The sequence below is a fragment of the Physeter macrocephalus genome, chromosome 18 (genome assembly GCF_002837175.3).
Source record: "Physeter macrocephalus isolate SW-GA chromosome 18, ASM283717v5, whole genome shotgun sequence".
Taxonomy (NCBI): domain Eukaryota; kingdom Metazoa; phylum Chordata; class Mammalia; order Artiodactyla; family Physeteridae; genus Physeter; species Physeter macrocephalus.
The window spans coordinates 11750098-11771643 of NC_041231.1; the positions used below are offsets into that span (position 1 = coordinate 11750098).

General features: G+C 48.2%; 1 protein-coding gene across 1 annotated transcript in view; it reads left to right on the top strand.

Annotated features, from left to right (window-relative positions):
• The first annotated feature begins 719 nt into the window (after window positions 1–719).
• The window catches only part of SRGAP3 (SLIT-ROBO Rho GTPase activating protein 3), a 58400-nt gene continuing 37573 nt past the window's right edge, over window positions 720–21546 (top strand). The window contains exons 1-2 of the mRNA XM_028478831.1: window positions 720–885; window positions 13018–13210. Coding sequence (XP_028334632.1) covers window positions 786–885; window positions 13018–13210 — 293 coding nt within the window. The 5' untranslated portion in view covers window positions 720–785. The remainder of the gene's footprint in view (window positions 886–13017; window positions 13211–21546) is intronic.

Sequence of the window (21546 nt, forward strand, 5' to 3'; positions counted from 1 at the left end):
TGAGCCCGCGTGCCACAACTACTGAAGCCTGCGTGCCTAGAGCCCATGCTCCGCAACAAGAGAAGCCACCGCAATGAGAAGCCCGCACACCGCAACGAAGAGTAGCCCCCGCTCGCCACAACTAGAGAAAGCCTATGCGCAGCAATGAAGACCCAATGCAGCCACAAATAAAATAAATAAATTTAAAAAAGCAAAAAAGAAAGAAAGCTGGTCTCAGGCTACAGAATCTAGGCAGAATTTAATAACATTATTTTCTGATCCTTGTATTTATTTTTACAGTTACCTTCCATTAATGGAGAGTGACTCAGGTTTTTCCGTTTATGGCAATACTATAAAGTATCCCCTGTAAAAAGTGAGGTGATTTAAAAATATATATTAAATAAATATAGGATAGGTGGTTTTTAGAGAGGACACATTGTGAAAATGGCTCTGAAGTTTGGGAAACACTTAGATGTTTCCAGGGGTCCCCAGTTCTCCGACTTCTGAGTTCTGGGAGCAGGGTAGGATTGGAAACACAAAGAAAAGCATCTTCGGTCAGGGGATGCAGCTGGAAATTCAGCATTAATGATTCCTGATCTTTTCCCATTTAAATACATCTGATCGTTCAAGGACCATTGAGCAACAAAGCCGTGAATATTAACGTCGTGTTGAAATTGATCATGTCCAATTTTAACTCAGAGCTTCTGGTAGGAGGAGGCGTGGCCTTATTCTGACGATTCTTGGCTTTTCACTGAACATCTGGAAGGTGGGGAGGCAACTTCCGTCTGACTTCTTCATGAGAAGGAATGGCTGTTATTTGGACACAGCCCAGATGCTGTAGGGAAACCCTCTCTCCCACCCACTCTGCTCTGAACTCTCCTCAAGGGACCTGGCTTCGCAATCCAGGTAGGGATGCTCTCAGGGCCGCAGAGCTGGATCTGTGCTATTGGACCACGGTGGGAAGTAGGAATCTCGTCTCCCATCTTTTCAACTATGAATGTATATGCAGTGCTAATTCCCTAGTTTCTTTGGGACCATATAATTTCCTCTTAGAGGAAGGTTTTCCTGGTTGACAGCATTATCATCATCATCATTAAATGATTCTTATTTTTTCAGAACGCCAGCTCATATACTCTGCTTCCTTTGTGGGGGAGGCACATGGTCTTGCCCGTGTTCATCAACAGAAGCAGAGGGGGAAATGCCAGTCACTTCACCCAGCTGCTTTCCAGCACGTGTGTTCCCCCACCCCCCAGAAAGCTGGAAGCGGATATAATTTGTTGCAGGGAGGCCTCAGGGGTTGATGTGCTTTGATTATCTGTTCTAAGCCTGGCCTTTGCTACCCCGAGTAATTGTGAGATGGCTAAAGACAGAGCGTAAAAACTTGGCTGACTTGGTATGGTACATACGGTAAGCGCTCAGGAAACACCTCTGGCAAGTGATACATGATTTGGAGCCAAAAGACTCCTTAATGTTTAGATGAAATTAGGCAAATCACTTCACCTCTCTGTGCCTCAGTCTACTCCAATGGTATAACAGTAGTAGCGACCTCTTCCTAAGGCTGTAGCATAATATTCACTGCTTTGCTTGAAGAAGGAGACAATCAGTGGGGAGCACGAAGTGCCATAATTGTCTGCTGTTACTCCTTCCATTTTGCACATGGGAAAGCCACGGCCCAGAGAGGCTGATTTGCTGAAGTTCACACAGCTAGCAAGCTTCAAGGCCAGGCTCTGAACTCAGCAAGTCTGGTCCCAGACCCAGCTCTTGGCACTGCATCACCCAGTGGCCCATTTATCAGGGGTGAGGCAGTGCTAAGATTTGAGAAACAATCTCATTGTGGGTCTGATTCCCTCAGATGGGTGGGGAGCAGAGCTAGACCAGGGCAGCGCCCGGCAGGGTCAGGCCAGCCGGATTTTAATCCTGTGATTCCCACAGGTCCTTGACCTTCTCTTGGGCCTCAATTTCCTCATCCTTCCCTGCCGCCCTCTTCTGTGGTCAGAAGCGATGTAGGATGCGAAGGGGCTTGGTCAAGGTTAATTAAGGACGGACTGATGTCTTTAGTAGGGGTCCTGGGCAAAATGAGAGAGATAATACAAGGTGCTGTGAGCCGTTTGGAGTCTGCAGAGAGAAGCTTGCTTCCAGGGGGAGGCCAGCTCCGCTGGTCGGGCGGGGCGGAGCTGGTCGCACGGCGGCGGTGGTTGCGGGGAAACGGCTGCGTGCCGTTTCTGCCCTGGCAGCAGCCCGGAGCTGGGCGCCCTCCGGAGCGCGGGGCCCCACGACGAGCTGCATCTTTACGTTCAGGAGGCTGGGTGAAGTGGTTGGGGTGCAGGGCCCGTGCTGGGGTCGTGGAGCCTTTTGTGCAGGACCCAGAGAAGGAAAGAAACGTGGGTCCAGGCTGGCGAGGAGGCAGGGAAGGAAGAGGGAACCTAGCGCCGAGAGGCTGCAGGATGCGACACCAGGGTGTTGCCGGGTGATACACGGTCCTTGTGGGGTTGTGGACAGAGGGCGTGACTTGAGCCTGGGAATCAGCTAACTCAGTGCCCAGCGTGCGCCAGGCTCACTCTACGTGGTTGCAGCGATAGTGACGTCTCATTCCCGCCCTTTATTTATTTACTTATTTAATATATATATATTTATTTATTTATGTTTGGCTGCGTTGGGTCTTCGTTGCTTCACACAGGCTTTCTCTAGTTGTGGCGAGCGGGGGCTACTCTTTGTTGCGGTGCGTGGGCTTCTCACTGCGGCGGCTTCTCTAGTTGCGGAGCACGGGCTCTAGGCGCGTCGGCTTCAGTAGCTGTGGCACGCGGTCTTCAGTAGTTGTGGCATGCGGGCTCTAGAGCGCAAGCTCAGTAGTTGTGGCGCACGGGCTTTGTTGCTTCACAGCATGTGGGATCCTCCCGGACCAGGGCTCGAACCCACGTCCCCTGAATTGGCAGGCGGATTCTTAACCGCTGTGCCACCAGGGAAGCCCTCCTGCCATTTATTGCCTACCTGCTATGTACCAGGCACCAAGCCAAGGGTTTTATATGCACACCACCTCTCGCCCTTTTGACAAACCCACCAGGAAGGTATTATTATTCCCCATTTTATAGACTAGAAAAGAGACTCAGAGAGCCAAGGCGACTTCTACAAAGTGAAGAAAACCAGGTTTGGAGTCCAGGCTGGCTCTCCCCAAAGCCTGTGAGCTGTGCCCTTCCTGCTGTGTCATGCCACCTCTCGGTGGCGGCTGTTTGCCGAGGGTCTTCTAGGTGCCTGGCACATTCCACACATTATTTTTGATCTTTGCAGCAGCCCTGCAGGATAAGCACAATTACCTGCCTTTTACAGATGGGAAAACAGTTCAGAGAAAATGACTCGTCTGCCCAAGACCTCATGATGGCCTCTGGCAGAGACAACATTACAACTCATGAGAGCAGTTGGAGTCCAGGCTCTGCTGCGTCCATCCACTCTGCCACACTGCTTCTCCTAAGGCTAGAGGCGGATGGCTGTGGACCCCTCAGGATGCTGGGTATTGGGCTGGCGGCAATGAGAGTGGGTCTCCATCACACTGTTCTGAGGGCCTCGCGGGCCCCATTACACTGCTCTTGTTGGAGGCGCTGAGCGCAAATTCTGAGTAACAGAACATGGGTGTCACCCCTGCCTTAGGACTTTATTCCATCTGAGGATATGAGAAATGGCCACAGAAAGCAATAATAATAAATGAGAATCATAACTAACCATTACTGAGCCTCTCGTACAGTGCTATCCAATAGAAGTTTCTTCAGTGATGGAAATATTCTGTGCTGTCCAATACAGTAGCCACTAGCCACACATGCTTTTGAGCACTGGAAAAGTGGCATGTGCAACTGAGGAATGAATGTTTTATTCTGATCAAATTTAAATAGCCCCGTGTGGCTAGCGGCCACTGTGTGCAGTGCTGATATAGATGAAGCACTGTGCCAAGGGCTTTCTCCATGGTCACCTATCAACCCTTACAACAACAATATGAGGTCGATTACTATCATCCCCATTTTACGGGGGAACTGAGTCCTTGAGAAATGAGGAAATGTTCCCAAGTTCACCTGCTGAATATGTGGTAGGGCCAGGCTTTGAACTGATGTCTTCTTCCATCACAGGAGGGCCTGAGGTCAAGGTCAGGTTGCACTGGGGGACACGATGACAGCCAGAACCAGTGAGAATGGCACAGATATGACAGATGGAGTTGGGGGGTGGAGACAGGAGGTGGAGTGGGACATGATCCCTGCAAGAAGGGGCATTCGGACAACCCCCAGGGAAAGCACCCTGACCTGGAGACTGGGTCATCTTAGCTCCTGTCTGCCCCTTACTCTGGATTTGAGCCCTGGCTCTGCCACTTTCTGGGTGACCATAGGCGCTCACACCCCCTCCTTGTGTCTCAATTGCTTCATCTGTAAAGTTGGAATGAGAATAGTGCCAGCCTCAGGCAGGGCTGTGCCTAGTTGTGTAACATACCGTCCTCCTCATTAGCTCCTGAAACTTTATCCTGGGGAGGGTGCACCAGCTGCCTCTGGGGAGCAGAGGGGCAAACACTCACTTGATCTTGATTTTCAGGACGGACACAGGCTGTGAAAGTGGGGCCTCACCGTCCCAGGGAGTGTCAGAAAAGTTACCACATTCTCAGGACAGGGTCCAAGGATGAGAATTGAGTGGGGCCTGCTCTGAGGGTCGTGCTCTGGCCCCTCCTTCTAGCCCAGGAGAGCCCTCTGCAGGCTAGAGGCAGAGGCATCTAGGGACAAGTTATTGGCATTCTTAATTTCTAACTGGTCAGACCTGTTAGCCTGAGCTGCCCGCTCTGTATCATATTTCTGGCCTTGTCTGACTTTCTTTGTTCTCCTTTTTATTACGGAAAGTTTCAAACATTACAAAATCAGAGAGAATAGTGTAAGAAGCCTCTCCCCCCTGTTCATCACTACGGCTAAACTTCACCAATCAACTCAAGGCCAATCATGTTTTTTACCTATATTGCTACCACTCCCTGGTCCCCTACCCAAGGTTATTTTGAAGAAAATCCCAGCATGTCAGGTTTCTAATAGTCTCTGTGACCCTCTCATAAATTTCTGCTGGGAGTACAAGTTGGTGAAATTTCAGGGAAGGGCACTTTTGCAATCTCAAAATGCTAACATCTATTCCTTTTGATCTGCACTTCTATGTGAAGAATTCATCACACAGGTGACATCCCTGCACGTGTGCAAAATGAGGCTTGTATATGGTTGTTTATTCCAGCACTTTTTAGGGTGGTAAACGATTACAAACAACCTAAAGGTCCAGGAAAGGGGATTGGCTAAAAAAATTTTACATCTGGAATATAGAATATAGAATATGGAATTAATTGTATAGTGCTGTAAAAAGGAATGTGGAAGTTCTTTATGAAATGACGTGGATTGAGTTCCCCAGTGTATTTTGTGTGTGTGTGTTTGTGTGTTTTGTTTTGTTTTGTTTTTGGCTGCACCATGCAGCATGTGGGATCTTAGTTCCCCGACCAGGGATTGAATCTGTGCCCCCTGCATTGGAGCGACGTCCCTTACAATGTATTCTTAAAAGAAGAAAGTACAGAACACTGTGAATGTCATGCTATAATATGTATAAAAACAGGGGAAATAATATTTTTGAAAAATGCAATTATTTCTAGAAACATGAACTTGGAAACTTGGTTACCTTGCTAGAGACGGACTAGGTGGCTGGTAAACAAGGGTGGAAGAGAGAACTTCCTCTTTATACGCTTTCTACTTTTTGAATTTTGTACTAATTTTTAAAACTCCTGTGGTTTTTTTTTTTTTTGTGTGGTACGGGGGCCTCTCACTGTTGTGGCCTCTCCCGTTGCGGAGCACAAGCTCCGGACGCGCAGGCTCCGCGGCCATGGCTCACGGGCCCAGCCGCTCCGCGGCATGCGGGATCTTCCCGGACCGGGGCACGAACCCGTGTCCCCTGCATCGGCAGGCGGACTCTCAACCACTGCGCCACCAGGGAAGCCCAAAACTCCTGTGTTTTAAAACTAGAATTCCCTCTTTTTCCTGTAAACATAAAACTGCTCTTAAATTTAGTCTATTACTTAACAAAAAGGTATTTATCCAGATGGGGTGATGACTTATGTTTACACAAAAGCTTGCACAAAATATTCATAATTGTCAAAAGGTGAGTGGATAAAGAAACCATGAATATTATTACAAATAATGGAATATTATTCAGCAATAAAAAGAAATGTGCTATCAAGCCATGAAAAGACATGAAAGAACTGTAAGTGCATATTACTAAGTAAAAGAAGCCAGTTTTAAAGCCTACATAATGTATGATTCCAACTATATGACGTTCAGAAAAAGGCAAAACTACAGAGATAGTAAAAAGATGAGTAGTTGCTGGGGGTTAGGGCGAGGAGGGAGGAAAGGATTCCTAGGTGGAGCACAGGGGATTTTTAGGGCACTGAAAATACTCTGTATAATACTGTAGTGATGCCTACATGACATTATGCGTTTTTTAAAACCATAGACGTAAAACACAAGAGTGACCCTAATGTAATCTATGGACTTTAGTTAATAATAATATATCAGTATTGTCCATCAATTGTAATAAATGTACCACACCAATGCAAGAGGCTAATAATAGGGGGATCTGTGCAGGACAGTGAGAGAGGTTATATGAGAACTCTGTACTTTCTGGTTAATTTTTCTCTAAACCTAAAACTGCTCTAAAAATAGTCTATTAATTAAAAAAAAAAAGAGGGCTTCCCTGGTGGTGCAGTGGTTAAGAATCCACCTGCCAATGCAGGGGGCACGGGTTCGAGCCCTGGTCCAGGAAGATCCCACATGCCGCGGAGCAACTAAGCCCGTGCGCCACAACTACCGAGCCTGCGCTCTAGAGCCCGCGAGCCACAACTACTGAAGCCCACATGCCACAACTACTGATGCCTGTGCACCTAGAGCCCACACTCCGCAGCAAGAGAAGCCACCGCGATGAGAAGCCCGCGCACCGCCATGAAGACCCAATGCAGCCAAAAATAAATAAATAAATTTTTAAAAAAGAGAGGGAAAAGAATCAAAATAAAATAAAATTAAAATTAAAAAAAAGAAGAATTCCTAATTACCTTGGATCTGAAGAATCTCCCTGCTTGTGAGGTTGTGGTTGTGAGTGGGGTGAAGAGTGTGAGGAAACTTGTCCTCCTGGAATGTGGGTCACCTGAGTATTGCCATGGGTGGTAGCATTGGTGCAGGCGCCATGGTCTTGGGTGAGACTGCTGCTTGCAGAATAAGCGGGAGTGTTAAGGCGGGTGGTTAGGCAGGCTGTCAATTCTTGGACTCTGAAAGGTCGGAGGCGTTTGGCCTCTATCCTGTAAGCAATAGGGAGTCATCTTTCTAAGTCCAAGCTTCGTCCTGCTCGCGGCACAACAGGCCAGTAATTTGAGAGATGGGTTGTTGTGGCAGGGAATAGTGACTTTATTCGGAAAGATGATGGACTAGTGTCCCAAAGGACCATCTTCCCCGAGTCAGGATTCAGGCTTCTTTCATACTAAAAGGGGAGGGGGTGTGGTTGGTGGTTGCAAACTTCTTGGCACGGGAATCCTTTGAATCCTTTGTTCCTGAAGCTGTTTACACAGGCCTGGTCACAGTGTTCTTGTAAACCTCCAACAAGACAAGTGTTATTCTCTGCTCTGCAACTTTTTTATCTCTATATGAGTGGAAGAGTGTTATCCCTTTGAAGGCAGTTGAGAAGGGCTATCCTGTATATTTCAGGCCATAGGCAACATTCTTTTCATGGTTAACTTGTAGCAAAAGCAGCAGAATACAAAGGTTAAAGTAAAAGAAGCACATCAAATATGGAGTAGGATTTGTTCTTCCCTCTATTACTCCACGGAGAGTTTTATCAGGAGAGGGACACAGGGAGAGCTGTGCTTCAGGAGACCTTCTCTGGGCTTCACGCCTCTGTCTGTAAAACCAGAGGCTGCGCCAGGAGGCATGCAGGTCCCCTGCAGCTCTAAGGTTCTGATATCAAAGCCTTTTCCGACTTTCCAAGCCCCTTCTCCTCCCTGCCCAACCCCCTTTGATTTTTCTGCCACTCAGTGCTGTGCTGAGACTGGAACCACTCCCAGGGGACAGTCTTCTGAATGAAGTCTGTGCCTTGTGAGCAGTTGTTTTATTTATTTATTTATTTTCCCCTCCTTTTGAAATCTTCCAGGAGAAAAACCAAATCTGTGCTGGCTCCAAGGAAGAGCAAGTTGGAAGGGAGTTAGAGATAAGGAGATGGGTAGTCAAATCCCTGCAGGGTTCTACAGCACCAGCAGGCTGCAGTCCGGCTCCTGCCAGGGCGTTTCCTGCTAGAAAGACTTGACTCTGAGCCGTCCAAGCTGCTAGAGCCTCCAGCTGCTTGTGTGAACTGGGGGAGGTTTCTCTGCTCCTTCCAAATCATCTCCTGTCAGCACAGTGTGATTTATGAGCTTTTCCTCTAAAATATGAGAACATTGGCTCCTGATCATGCCCTGCAATGGAGGAAGGCAGTGGCTGCAGCATTTTTGATAAATAATATCTCTTTAGCCCACCGTCTTGTTACAAAAAGGATACAAGAAGTTGAATACATAACTTCTTGTGTATTGAACACAAAAAGTTAGATTCAAGTCTTTTAAAGAAAGTAATACGGCCTCAGTTTAGTGAGGAGTTGGGAGGGTCATTGGTCCCGTCTGAAGGAGCTGGGCTTGAGTTTTAGCGTAATTGCCACCCACCAGCTGTTATGACCAGAGGCTGCTTGCCTCTGAGCCTCCACTTCCTCATCTATGGGGAAAAAGTGGGGGAATACTAGTGGCACCCACCTTAGAGAGGGTGCTATACAGATTACATGAGTTAAATATCCAGAGAACTCAGCATCAGGCGAGGAACACATGAGGTGCTCTGTAAGTGCTCACAATAATTATTAAGGTTATTATGAGTCCTAAATAGTGGATGGTCTACAAGTAATTTTAAAAATATTTAGGGACTTCTCTGGCGGTCCAGTGGTTAAGACTTCGCCTTCCAGTGCAGTGGGTGCGGGTTCGATCCCTGGTTGGGGAGCTAAGATCCCACATGCCTCCGGGCCAAAAAACCAAAACATAAAAACAGAAGCAATATTTTAACAAATTCAGTAAAGACTTTAAAAATAGTTCCCATCAAAAAAAATCTTAAAAAAAATATTTAGAAAGCATTTTTGTAACTATGTGTTGATATGGCAGGGTTTGCGCTAGTGGGAGTGAAGTCATCTCAATCCAATTTAACAAGCAGGCTGTGTCAAGGAGTGCCTGTGTAGATTGTTACAGTTCACAGAATGAAATGTGACCTTGGACAAGTTCCTGATTGGTTCACACAGAAGCCTTGGTTTCTTCATCTGTAAAAATGGATAATAATAATATCCATGTCTGATGTGGGAATAGTGTATGTGTGGTGTGTGTGAATGTGTGTGGTGTATGTGTGTGCATGTGGACGTGTGTGGTGTGTGTGTGGTATGTGGTGTGTTTGTAGTGTGTGTGTGTGGTGGTTGTGGTGTATGTGTGGTATGTGAGTTTGTGTGGTATATGTATGTGGTGTGTGTATGGTGTGTGTATGTGTGGTGGGTGTGTGTGGTGGGTGTAAATGGGTGCATGGTATGTGAGTGTGGTGTGTGCGTTTTGTGTGAGTGTGTGGCGTGTGTTGTATGTGTGTCTGGTGTATGTGTGGTGTGTGTATGGTGCTTGTGTGTGGTGTGTGTGTGTGTGTGTGTGTGTGTGTGTGTTGGGTGAGATTCCCATAATCACAGCATTTGATGTCCTTGGGTAAAAGCACTTGGTAAAGGTAAATAGTAATTTGCTATACAGATACTGATATACCATGTGTGCTGGGAGAATCCACTGTTAGAACTTAAATTTCATTCGAGGAGCTAAGGCGATAGGATGCGCATACATGAAGAATTAAAAAAATAGCACGAGGCGGTCTGAGACTAATTGCAAGTACCAGGGGAGTTCATAGGAGGGTCATGAGGGCTGAGCTGTTCAGGACTTCCTGAGAGGAGCAGAGCTTGGGCTCTAAAGCACTGGTTTTAAAACTTTTTTGCTTGCCTACCCTCTAAATGAACTTTGGGGGGAAAAAATCTCTTTTGCCCCACACATTTTAACTTGATGTCTGAAATGTTTCATTAGAGGTTTAAATAGTTACAAAGAATATCATTTCTGCCATGTTGTAAATATTGACCTCCTAGAGCAAAATTACCCTACTCTCTTAAATGTATCAAATGGAAACTAAATAACAGCAATTTTTAGTTTGCCTTTTAATTGAAGTATCACTTATAAACAGTAGAATGCCTAGATCTTAAGTGTGCAGCTCAGTTCATTTTTACCAGTGTGCCTACCACCCAGATCAAGGTGTAACCTTGATCGTCCATCTCCAGCAGTCCAGAATGTACCCTCGCATCCCCTCTCAGTCAGTATCCCCCAGAGGTGATCATTTCTCTGATCTCTATCACCATAAACTATTTTTGCATGATCTCATTTTTTCTTCCTTCTTTCCATCAACATAAGGAGAGTTAAGCAGGTAGCAAGCAGTAGTTCATTTTTTCCTTATCGTATAGTATTCCATTGAATGAATATCTCACATTTAAAAAATCTTACCTACTCTTTGCATAAATTCACTTTACTATTTTAAGAGTGACAAGCATTTTGAAATAAATTGCCCTATTGAAAAAAAAATCTTATCTACTCTTAATGGACATTTTGGGTTGTTTCTAATATTTAGCTATAAATCTTCTATGAGTATTTTACCATATTTTTTGGTAGACATAAACACTGATTTCTTTGGGGTATGATCCATGAGTGGAATTACCAGGTGGTAAGGTAAATACCACAATACACTGGTATCCACCACCACTCATCAAAAATTACCTCTACAAGGCAGAAATTTTACATTTACATTGTTCCTGTCTTTACCTTCTTGAACTCTTAATTTCCTTCTACTTCCTTCACAGAATTTTATTGTAATATATTTTTATGCTTGAACTTTTTTATTTTTTTACTTATTATTTATTTTTTGGCTGTGTCAGGTCTTAGTTGAGGCACGTGGGCTCTCTCTTTGAGGCACACGAGCTCAGTAGTTGTGGCACACGGGCTTAGTTGCCCCGCGACATGTGGGATCTTAGTTCCCTGACCAGGGATCGAACCCGCGTCCCCCGCATTGTAAGGCAGATTCTTTACGACTGGACCACCAGGGAAGTCCCTGAACTTTTTTATTGATTGCTCTATTCTTTTTACCCAAAATATGTATGTAAATTGAAATGGACCTTCAAAAAAATTTCCTTTCACAATAAAACCCTGAGTGTCTTTATTTCAGATTGATTATCATACAGTTCATCAAAATAATATCAATGTTTTATAATTTGATAAATAATTACTAAAAATAAAAAGAGAGTATGGGAAATACTTCTCATAATGATATGGATGGATGGTTGATGGCTTTAAGGTGCATAAGGACGATCCAGGGATCTTGTTAAAATGCAGATTGTGATTCAGAAGGTCTGGGTTGGGACCTGAGGTTCTGTGTTTCTAATAAGTCTCTGGGTGATGCTAATGCTGCTGGTCCATGGACCACACTTTGCGGAGCAAGGGTTTATGAACTAAGTTAAAGAAGATTTGCTATAGCACCAACATTCTGTATCGTCCTCAAAGTCGGTCTTGACACTTTGGGGCACTGCACCATAGCCAGATTCTGGACGACGGAGAAGTTGGTCTTTCTTCTGCAAAGAGAGAGGACGGTTGTAAAGAGTGAGGTGGGAAAGGAGAGATGCTGAGGCGCGTTCTCAGGCGGAGGAGGAAAGAGTGGGAATGGAAACAGGATCTCAAACCGATTCCTTTGTAACGCTTCCTGCCTGCGTGCCCCTTGGGAAGGCTTCGAGTGCCCCAGAGTAGGGCTGCCCCCTTTGAAGACCATTTCTCCAAAGGATGCTAAGATGGTGCTGGCCACCTTTTCAGACAGGAGGCCCATTTCTGCAGGAGGAATTGGACAGCTCAGGGACTGGTTTGGATTGCTTGGAGAGTCCACTGGGGGTAAATCCAGAGAAGTGAAGTTTGGGGCCAGGTGATGGGTGGCCTTGAATTCCGTGCTAAGGAGTTGGACTTAATACCCAGCCAGAGGGTGGGGGGGCCTTGGGCAGTTTTGAGCAGGGAGCTGCTGTGAGCATAGTGTGGGGAGACTGATCTCTTGAGCGGCTCGTGGGGTGGCAGGGAAGGGGTTAATGCATGGAGGTGGCAGCAGTGGCAAAACCACTGGGGTCTGGCTGTGACTTTTTTCTCTAGCCCCTGCTTATGAACTTTTGCCCTGGTTGCACAGACCTGGTTTGCTCTGTCAGGATTTCCTGAAGTCTGAGCTACATCCTCTGGTGGTACCTGAGATATTGATGCATGGAACTCAAGGTGATTCAGAGTAGAACACAGACAGGGCCTTAAATAACCCTGAAACCTAAGAGTGAATAACCCTGAAACACTCAGCCCTCGCTCAGTCCTGACTATACCTGGAGAAAGTCTGTCTTTAACTCCTCTCTCACTCCCGTATTCCTCTTGTTGATGGAGACTGAGCAGTTTAGGCTTAGGGCGTTTGATAGCAGTAGTCTTTAGAGAGAATTTTCCAAAGTTTCTGTTTTTGTTGAATAAATTTTCTATGTATCAGGATGGCAAGTCGTTCTAGTTTTACCCTCGTCATAATGACCTAAAACTGTATGTTTTAAGTAAGTTCTTTCCGGTAAGAAAAATGAGCGCATTTACTGGATCATACGGAAGAAATAATAATGCTGGTGGCGTGTGGATATGGCAAAAATCGTGGTGGTGACATGCAATGATTCAACTTTGGAAAACCCTGGGTTACACCGCGGCAAAACCCGGCATTTGCTAAATCGTCCTGCCAATGCCTGGAGAGGCTCTGGGTAGCAGATGGTAGGGAGGGGGCAGCTGGAATTGCAGTGCCTGGGCCACTGGCACTGGGTCGACCGGGTGGCTCCCTCCGCTCTCCCCACCATCGCCTAACAGCCTGTTCCTGCCTCTGCCCGCAGAGATCCGCACGCAGCTGGTGGAGCAGTTCAAGTGCTTGGAGCAGCAGTCTGAGTCGAGGCTGCAGCTGCTCCAGGACCTCCAGGAGTTTTTCCGCCGGAAAGCCGAGATCGAGCTTGAGTACTCCCGCAGCCTGGAGAAGCTGGCTGAGCGCTTCTCCTCCAAGATCCGCAGCTCCCGGGAGCACCAGTTCAAGTGAGAAGGGGCCAGGGGTCTGGGGCGGCGGGAGGCAGTGCCGGGGCTGAAGCAGAAACGAGGCAAGGACTCGCTGGGGGAAATGGTGTGCTTTTAGGGCCCGGGGTCTGCAGGTAACTTCCGACTCCAAGCCTCAGTCTTCCTCAGCATAAAGTGAAGCTAGAAATAGTTGCTACCCATAAAGATGCTGAAGGGAATACACAAGGGACCCCAAGAGAAGTGCTTGTCACGGAGAGAAAGTGCTCAATAAATTGTTCTGTTGTGATTATCCCACCAAGCACCAGGCTCTGCGCTGGCTTCCATTTGGGCCGAGGTGACAGCCGTCCACCTCCTTGCAGGACATCCTGACTCTACCCAGTTCTCTTTTATCTGGGGGGGAGCCAGCCCATGTCTGCATTCCTTCAGCACAGTGGCCTCAGAGTTTCTTCCCTGTGAAAGAGATGCTCAAAGCATTCCTCTTCCTTCCTCCCCTGGAGGACGGTGCCAGGCTTAGTTGCTGCTTTAGTTGCTTATTTACCTACACACACCCTCCAGGGCCTAATTTCTCATACCCCAAGCTCTGAATTCGAGGCGGGAGGGAGGCCTGGTCCTCTTGGGCACGTCCCTTGCTGAGTCCTCCAACTGCGAATGCCCCCACCTCAGAACCCGCGGGGCCAGCCGCCAAGGGTGGGCGGGAGCTGCGACCTCCCCGGGATGCGTCCTCCTGCACCTGTCTCCCCCTCCGCCGCCCTCCCTGGAGGTCCCCCTCCCCTGTGGGTCATCTCTCCAGTGAAGGGCCCTCAACCCCAGGAGACCGGAGACTTGTTTCATCCTGCCTGACCCATTCTTCTTTCCCCTGGGTTCGATCTCTTTTTTTCTCTCTACATAGGTTTAAACTGTGGTAAAATACACATAACATAAAGTTTACCTTCTTAAATATTTGAAAACGTACAGGGGTGTGGCATTAAGTACATTCACACTGTTGTGCAACCATCACCCCCATCCTTCCCCAGAACCCTTGCTTCATCTTACAAGTGTGAAACTCTGCACCCTGTAAATAATACCCCATTTCCCTCTCCCCCCGCCCTGGCACCCACCACTCTACTGTCTGTCTCTCTGCGTCTGACTGCTCTAGGGGCCTCATGTTCGTGGAATCCTACAGTATTTGTCCTTTTGTGCCTGGCTTATTCCACTTCGCCTAACGTCCGCAAGGCACACGCATGTTGTCACGTGGGTCAGAATGTCCTTCCTTTTTGAGGCTGAACGATACTCCATTGTGTGTATAGGCCACACTTTGTATAGTTGCGTCCACCTTGCTCTCTCTGTCTTCTGCATGCTGCTCCGGCCAGGGAGTGCTGTTCCTTTAAGCTCCCCTCAACATCTCCCTAAATCGGTGCCTCAGCATTTGAACACTCACTTTTGTGCCTTCTTCCCTTGACATTTGGGGAGAAGAAATTGCTTTATTAAAGGGCAAAAATGTATTACACTTTTGCGAATACCATGCATGTTTTTCCACCCAATCTCATCTATTCAAACTTTCACTGCAGGAGGATGCTTCTATTAATAACTTCCTCCCAGGCACTATCTGGGCCCTTTCATACATAATCTCGTTTTTCTGATATATTTTTTGGAGAAAGTGTGTGCTTTTTTAAATGATAAAAGTAAAATACTCATTGTATACAATTTAGAAAATGTAGAAAAGTAGAAGAAAAAAAAATCACTTGCAGTCCCACCACTCAGAAGCTCACATTTTGGTGCCTTTTCTTGCCTGTCTTTTAATAATAACAACAACAGTGATGATTTATTGAGCACATTAACTGAGTACTTACTTTGAGCTGGATGGGTATTACTACCCCATCTTAGAGATGAGGACAGCGAAGCTCTGACTGAGCGGCTTGTACAAACATGTCTGTGGGCCAATTATTGGAAAGTGACAGATTTGAACCTTTGCTCTCATTCTGCCTCCTTGGCCTGAGATAAGAAAGGGCCTACTTGTGGTCTGGGAACAGCCATGGACTCTGAACACTCCCCTAAAACCACAGACACACTGCAGAAGCCCACGTCTCTGGCTGGGCTGTCATGGGAGCCATCCAGGCCGTGTGATTGGGCTGGAGCTCAGCTCCTGCCCCTCTCCTTCCTCTCCGTTTGAAAGCAGCTCCCTTCCCGTTCTCGGTGTGAACATGGTGGAGAGGAGGGAGGCAGGGCACTGGGGGAGCATGGGCGGGCATCCCCTGTTCCCTTGCATTGCCTGTAATGAGCTCAGTCAGCCCCTCATGGCTTCATTAACCGAGGCCACCAGACAGAACAGGAGCCCCAGCTGGCAGTCCGGCCAAGCGGGCCGCTGGACACGCTCTGAAAACGTCTAATTACGGTGTGGCCCTGGCCAGTGCAGCTGCTGCAGGCCCTCTGTATGAGGCTAATGCTTTGGCATTGCCCCCGATGGCTTTTGGAAGCAGGAGTCTCCAGGGGATGCCTGGACTTGCCCTTTGACCCCAGGGCCAACCAGCCTGACCTCTGGCTGCCTCTTCTTTGGAGCTCAGTGCACAGGGTCTGTGCTGTGCTCTGTCCTGGCTGTCCAGAGAAGCCTTGTCCTGCTGTCTTATAGATCCTTTATTAAGAGGGTCCACCTATCTGCCAGGTACCCTCTCAGGGTGTGGGTTTGGTCATTTTATTCCTACTGCACTGGGCCCCCTTGGCGCAGATTGAGCAGGAGGAAGGGAGGAAGAAGCGGAGGGAGGGCATTTACTTGGTCTGTGAAGTTCTCTGTGGCTGAGAGATTTGGTTCAGAGAGGGGATTAAGCTGCCTAAGATCTCGCAGCAAATTAGTGGCAAAACTGGGATGGGCACTGTCTTAGTCCACTTGGGCTGCTATAACAAAGTACCATGGACTGGGTGGCTTATAAAGAGACATGTTTTTCCTCACACTTCTGGAGGCCGGAAGCCTGAGATCAGGGTGCCGGCGTGGTGAGGTTCTGGTGAACCCCCTCCTGTGGCTTGCGGACACCTGATTCTCCTTGTGTCCTCACACAGTGAGAGGCACAGAGAGAGGAAGCAAACTCTAGAGACTCTTACAAGGGCACTAATCCCATCATGAGGGCTCCCTTCCTCTTGCCCTTATCTAATCCTAAGTTCCTGCCAAAGGCCCCATGTCCTAACACCATCACATTGGGAGTAGGGTGTCAACATATGACTTCTGGGGCAGCACAAACATTCAGTCCATAGCAGGAACTCACATCTCTTGACACCCAGTCCAGTGCTCCTCCTTTTGCTCCATGGGCTCCGTCTCTCTACGGCTCCAGTTGAAAAATTTACAGCTGCCCAGGAGGTACCCAAGAGGAGTCTGGGCTAGACTCACCCAGACTGAGTGCCATGTGGCACCCGATTCAAAGAAAGGCTCAGCTGGTGGCCCTGACGGTTTACCTGGGGCAGGTTGAACATTCAGAGAACATCATCACATGTGTCTTTTCTACCATCACATATTTCTATTCTGACACTTTTTTCAAAGCACTCTGACATCTTTGCTCTCTTACAATCCTGTTGATAACCCCGGGATGCACAGAGGGAGCCAGTGGTTTTATCTCAAGCCAACTGAGTGCCAGGCAAGCTGAGTGGGATTTTACAAAGGACACATCGTGAGCTGTTGAGTGAGAAAACCCAGGGCTCCTGGCTTCCAGCTCAGGCTTCTTTCTCCGAAAAGCCATGTGGGCCATCATATTTGAAATGCGTATATTGAGGACCTCTTATTTTCTTAGACCGTGCTTCATGATGAAGACGCACAGGTTAATGAGACACTGTCCCTCCTCTCTCTCTCTCTCTCTCTCTCTCTCTCTCTCTGTCTCTCTCTCTCTCTCTCTCTCTCTCTCGAGCATGTGGCGTGGGGGATGTCCATAGCTGGTGTGCTCGGGGCAGGCATCCAGTCCCCGAGGCCCTGTTCTTTGAACCCTGCCACCTGCTTGTTCTTTAGGCCTCAGCGTTTAGATGTCACTTCCTCTGCAAAGTTTCCTTGAGTCTGACCTGGTGCCTTCCTGTGTTCTCTCTCTCTCTCTCTCTCTCTCTCTCTGTCTCTCTCTCTCTCTCTCTCTCTCTCTCGAGCATGTGGCGTGGGGGATGTCCATAGCTGGTGTGCTCGGGGCAGGCATCCAGTCCCCGAGGCCCTGTTCTTTGAACCCTGCCACCTGCTTGTTCTTTAGGCCTCAGCGTTTAGATGTCACTTCCTCTGCAAAGTTTCCTTGAGTCTGACCTGGTGCCTTCCTGTGTGTGCCCACAATATTCTGCGCTTGTTGATTTGCTTATTCAGTCGGTATTTATCGAGCACCTACCACGTGCCCGGCCCTGGCTTACAGTGGCCAACAAGACAGACTTGGTTCCTGCTGTGGTGGAATTGACCATCTAGTGGAGGAGAGAGATGCAAATCAAACATAGAGAACAAATAAACGGATCCAATGATTGCTGGGACGGAACGATTGCTAGGGTCTGGGTTGGAGGGTCTAAGACAGCTCCCCCCACGTTCCCTGGCACTTGGGTGAAGACAGCTGTAAGGCTGGGCTCAGCTGGGCTGCCTCCCTCTCCACATGGGGCCAGGGCCTCACTTCAGTCGTGGGAGCTCAGGGCACCGAGGTGGCAGGGGGGCAATCCGCAGCCTTCTTGGACCCCACCTCCAGCCCCTGCCGAGATTCTCTTGATCAGAGGGGTCTCAGCTCTAGCTCAAGGGAGGGAAAATAAAGCCTTCCTCTCGCTGGAGGACTGTCAAAGGATTCGCAGCCCTCTTGAATCCTCCACACTGAGCTAAAACGGCAGCCAGGGAAGGCTTCTGGAGGAAGTGGCATTTGAGCAGAGACCCGAGGGATGAGAAGGAGCAGCCGTGGGGACAGTGTGAGGGGAAGAGAGGCCAGTGGGGCTGGACTGGTGGCGAGGAGAGCCGTAGCCATCCTCAGTAGGAGGAGCATGGTCTGATTTCCATGTTTGAAAGATCACCCTGGATTGGAGGGGGTAGGAGTGGAGCTGAGGAGACGAGCAGGGTGATGGGAGTATAGCTCTCCAGGCAGGGGTGACGATGGCCTGGGTGACGGCAGAGCTGACAGAGAGTGGACAGGTGCTGGGAAATCTCTCAGAGGCAGAATTGAGGAAAAGAGAAGAATCTGTTTCAGACTTGAGATGAAGGGACTTGAGAAGGGCCTAAGGCAAAAGCTGCCACCCTGTGTTGTAGTCACCTTTTTTCCTTGTCTGTCCCTCTTTTGACGACTCGGCTGCCAGCTCTGAGATGGAAGAGGGGGTGGCTGTTGACTTGGGGTCCCTAGCACCTGGCACCAGGTTTGGCATATGGTTGGTCCTCACTGAATGTTTGTTGAATGAATGAATGAAGGTCAGGTGGTAATTAACGTGGCTCTGGGCTGGGGGTGGTTGGGGGCAGGGAAGGGGACATTTGTGGCTGCAGTAGGAGCTTGGGGAGGCCATCTGGGTGAAGGCAGAGGTACCACCAGTTGTGGTACCTGGCACAGGCACAGGGTTGCTGAGAGGACAGTCCTTCACTGGGGAATCGGGACCGCAGAAGTCGAGCTCTAGTTTAGAGCGTGGTCTTGACCAGCAGCTTCAGCGTCCCCATCCCGGGGGGACTTGTCAGAAGAGCAAAGTCTCTGGCCTCCCCTCAGACCTGCTGAATGAGAAACTCTGGGGCGGGGGCAGCAATTTGTATTTTAACAAGCCCTCCGGGGCATTCTGATGGCCATTCACTGCTGAAGAGTTGCCCAGGATGATGACTTTTTAGGTGATAAATTGTTTACAAGTCACTTTCAGGCTGTGCTGGCTTTCCAGACCCCTCCTCTCCCCCAGCATAAAATCCATAATCCACTGCCCTTTTTGCAGCCGGGCCCGACCTACGCTGGCCTTGTCCTCTTTGAGGCTGGGAGCCGGTCCTGAGCAGGAATGTGCTGGGGAGGGCGGCACACAGGGACCTTAAGACCTGCCTCTGGGGGTAGAGGGGTGTCCTGCGAACAAATTGGGTAGTTCTAGGCAGCCAGAGGTTTCCTGGAACTAAGATTTCTTCTTCCTCCAGAGAAGTGTTTTCTGAAACTCCAACACCTTGAGCTGTCCAGCTGTGGAGGCTGGTGGCGGGGCGTGCGGGAGGCGGCAAAGAGAGCGAGAATGAGTGGAGGTGGGAAAGACTGCCACTCTGTACCTCCCCTTGGAGATACCCCATGAAAGGCCCTGAGAGGTTTTACAATAAAAAAGCCTGTTGACTTCTTTCTGAAGGCTGTTTGACCACAGGATTCTCCCTCCCTCAGGATATTTATTAATTTTTTACCAAACAAGCGCTCCTTGGGACCCAGTTTAAAAAGCTGTGTGGAGACAAACTCTGGATTCCCCTCTGGAATGTTCACGCTGCATGCAAATAGTGTGGGAGGTGACACAGCCCCCTCCTTAGAATTCTGACTCCCTCCGTTTTTGATACCCCTGACCTTCCGGGGATATACCTGCTAAAAATGCTCTCTCCAGAAGTTTAAGTGTTGGTTGCTGCTATTTGGACAGCTGTGGAAAAAAAGCAACAGGGAATTCTATTCAAATATGTTTAAACTGTGGAAAGTCAGAGTGTGGAAAGAGCTGGGAGGTGCTTGGCCAGTCAGTGAATAATGCTTAATATTCTCTGCACAGGAGGTTTGGAGCATCTCGTAGCTTCACGGAGCAGTTGAGAGGGAGGATTCAGTGAGCAACTAAGTTGGTGGCCAAGAAAATGCTTCTTTGCAGGGATACAACATCACAGACTTCTTGTTTCCACAGATGCAGCATTTCCCTAAAAAGATGCTAAATTTAGACTTAGCCTTCCAGGTGAATCCTAAGGATAGAAACACTTTTGTAGTGAGTAAAATGTGCAAAGGATTCAGAATGAAAAGGTTTGCTCAGACCCAGGTGGGGATAATGGGGGCGGTCCTCCAGGTGGGAATTGCATCTCCATTCATAGCTGCTGCTGTTACTATGGCTACCATCGCACCAGTGATGGCTTTCCAGTAATGCTGTCCAGAGCTGGTATTCTCCTAGGACAGGTTGCCAGCCGACTCTTTCCTGGTGGCTCTGTGTCTGTGCTGTGCAGGTTGTTTAACCTTTCAGATTCCCCCCACATCCATATTACCATATGCCCGGTGCGCTATAGATGTTTGACATGGATCGTCTCATTTAACCTTCATGGTAAACGTTGTGACCTTTGAGGCAGGCACTATCTCTGTCTTTCTAGTTGAAAACATTGAGGTTTTGAGAAATTAATTTGTCTAGAGGGACACAGCTAGAACAGGTAAGTGGCAGAACTAGGATTTTTTTTTTTAATATTTTAATTTTATTGGAGTATAGTTGATTTACAATGTTGTGTTAATTTCAGGTGTACAGCAATGTGATTCAGTTATACATATACATATATTCATTCTTTTTTAGATTATTTTCTCATATAGGTTGTCACAGAATGTTGGGTAGAGTTCCCTGTGCTATACAGTAGGTCCTTGTTGGTTATCTATCTCATATATAGTAGTGTGTGTGTGTTCATCCCAAGCTCCGGATTTAACCCTTCCCCCGACGTTTCCCCTTTGGTAACCATAAGTTTGTTTTCGATGTCTGTAAGTCTGCTTCTGTTTTGTAAAAGAGTTCATTTGTGTCTTTTTTAAAAAAAATTGGATTCCACATATGGGTGATATCATATGATGTTTGTCTTTCTCTGTCTGACTTACTTCACTTACTATGATAATCTAGGATTCTAATCTTGGTTTAACTGGCTCCAAAGTGCAACGTTTCTTCTAGCTGCATGCCTCTCGGTATGTGCCCTCACCTCTCTGGGCTGGTTTCGTGTTTCCTGAGAGTCACCCATCAGTCCAGGCCACATCCTCCTTGTGTGGGCATCAGAGGGCTCCTTCTTCTCCTGCTGGTCAGTTCATGCTCGTCTCCCCAGGGCCAGCTCAGGGCTCACCTCCTCTGCAAAGTCCCTGCTGCAGGTCCCAGGTTCGCAGTCATTGCTCCTCCCCTGGCCTGCCATGGTGATCTGTATGTCTTTCACCTGGGGCTCGTGTCAGATTATCAAGGAATGATCCAGTTCATATGTCTGGTTCTCCCACCTCAGTCTGCCAGCTGCTTGAAGGCAAGGGGGCCATTTCTAGTCCCTCTCTCTCTCTGACATACAATAGAAGCTCTATCAAAGGTTTTTGGGTTTTTTTTTTTTTTTTTTTTTTTGTGGTACGCGGGCCTCTCACTGTTGTGGCCTCTCCCGTTGCGGAGCACAGGCTCCGGACCGCAGGCTCAGCGGCCACGGCTCACGGGCCCAGCCGCTCCGCGGCATGTGGGATCTTCCCGGACCGGGACACGAACCCGCGTCCCCTGCATCG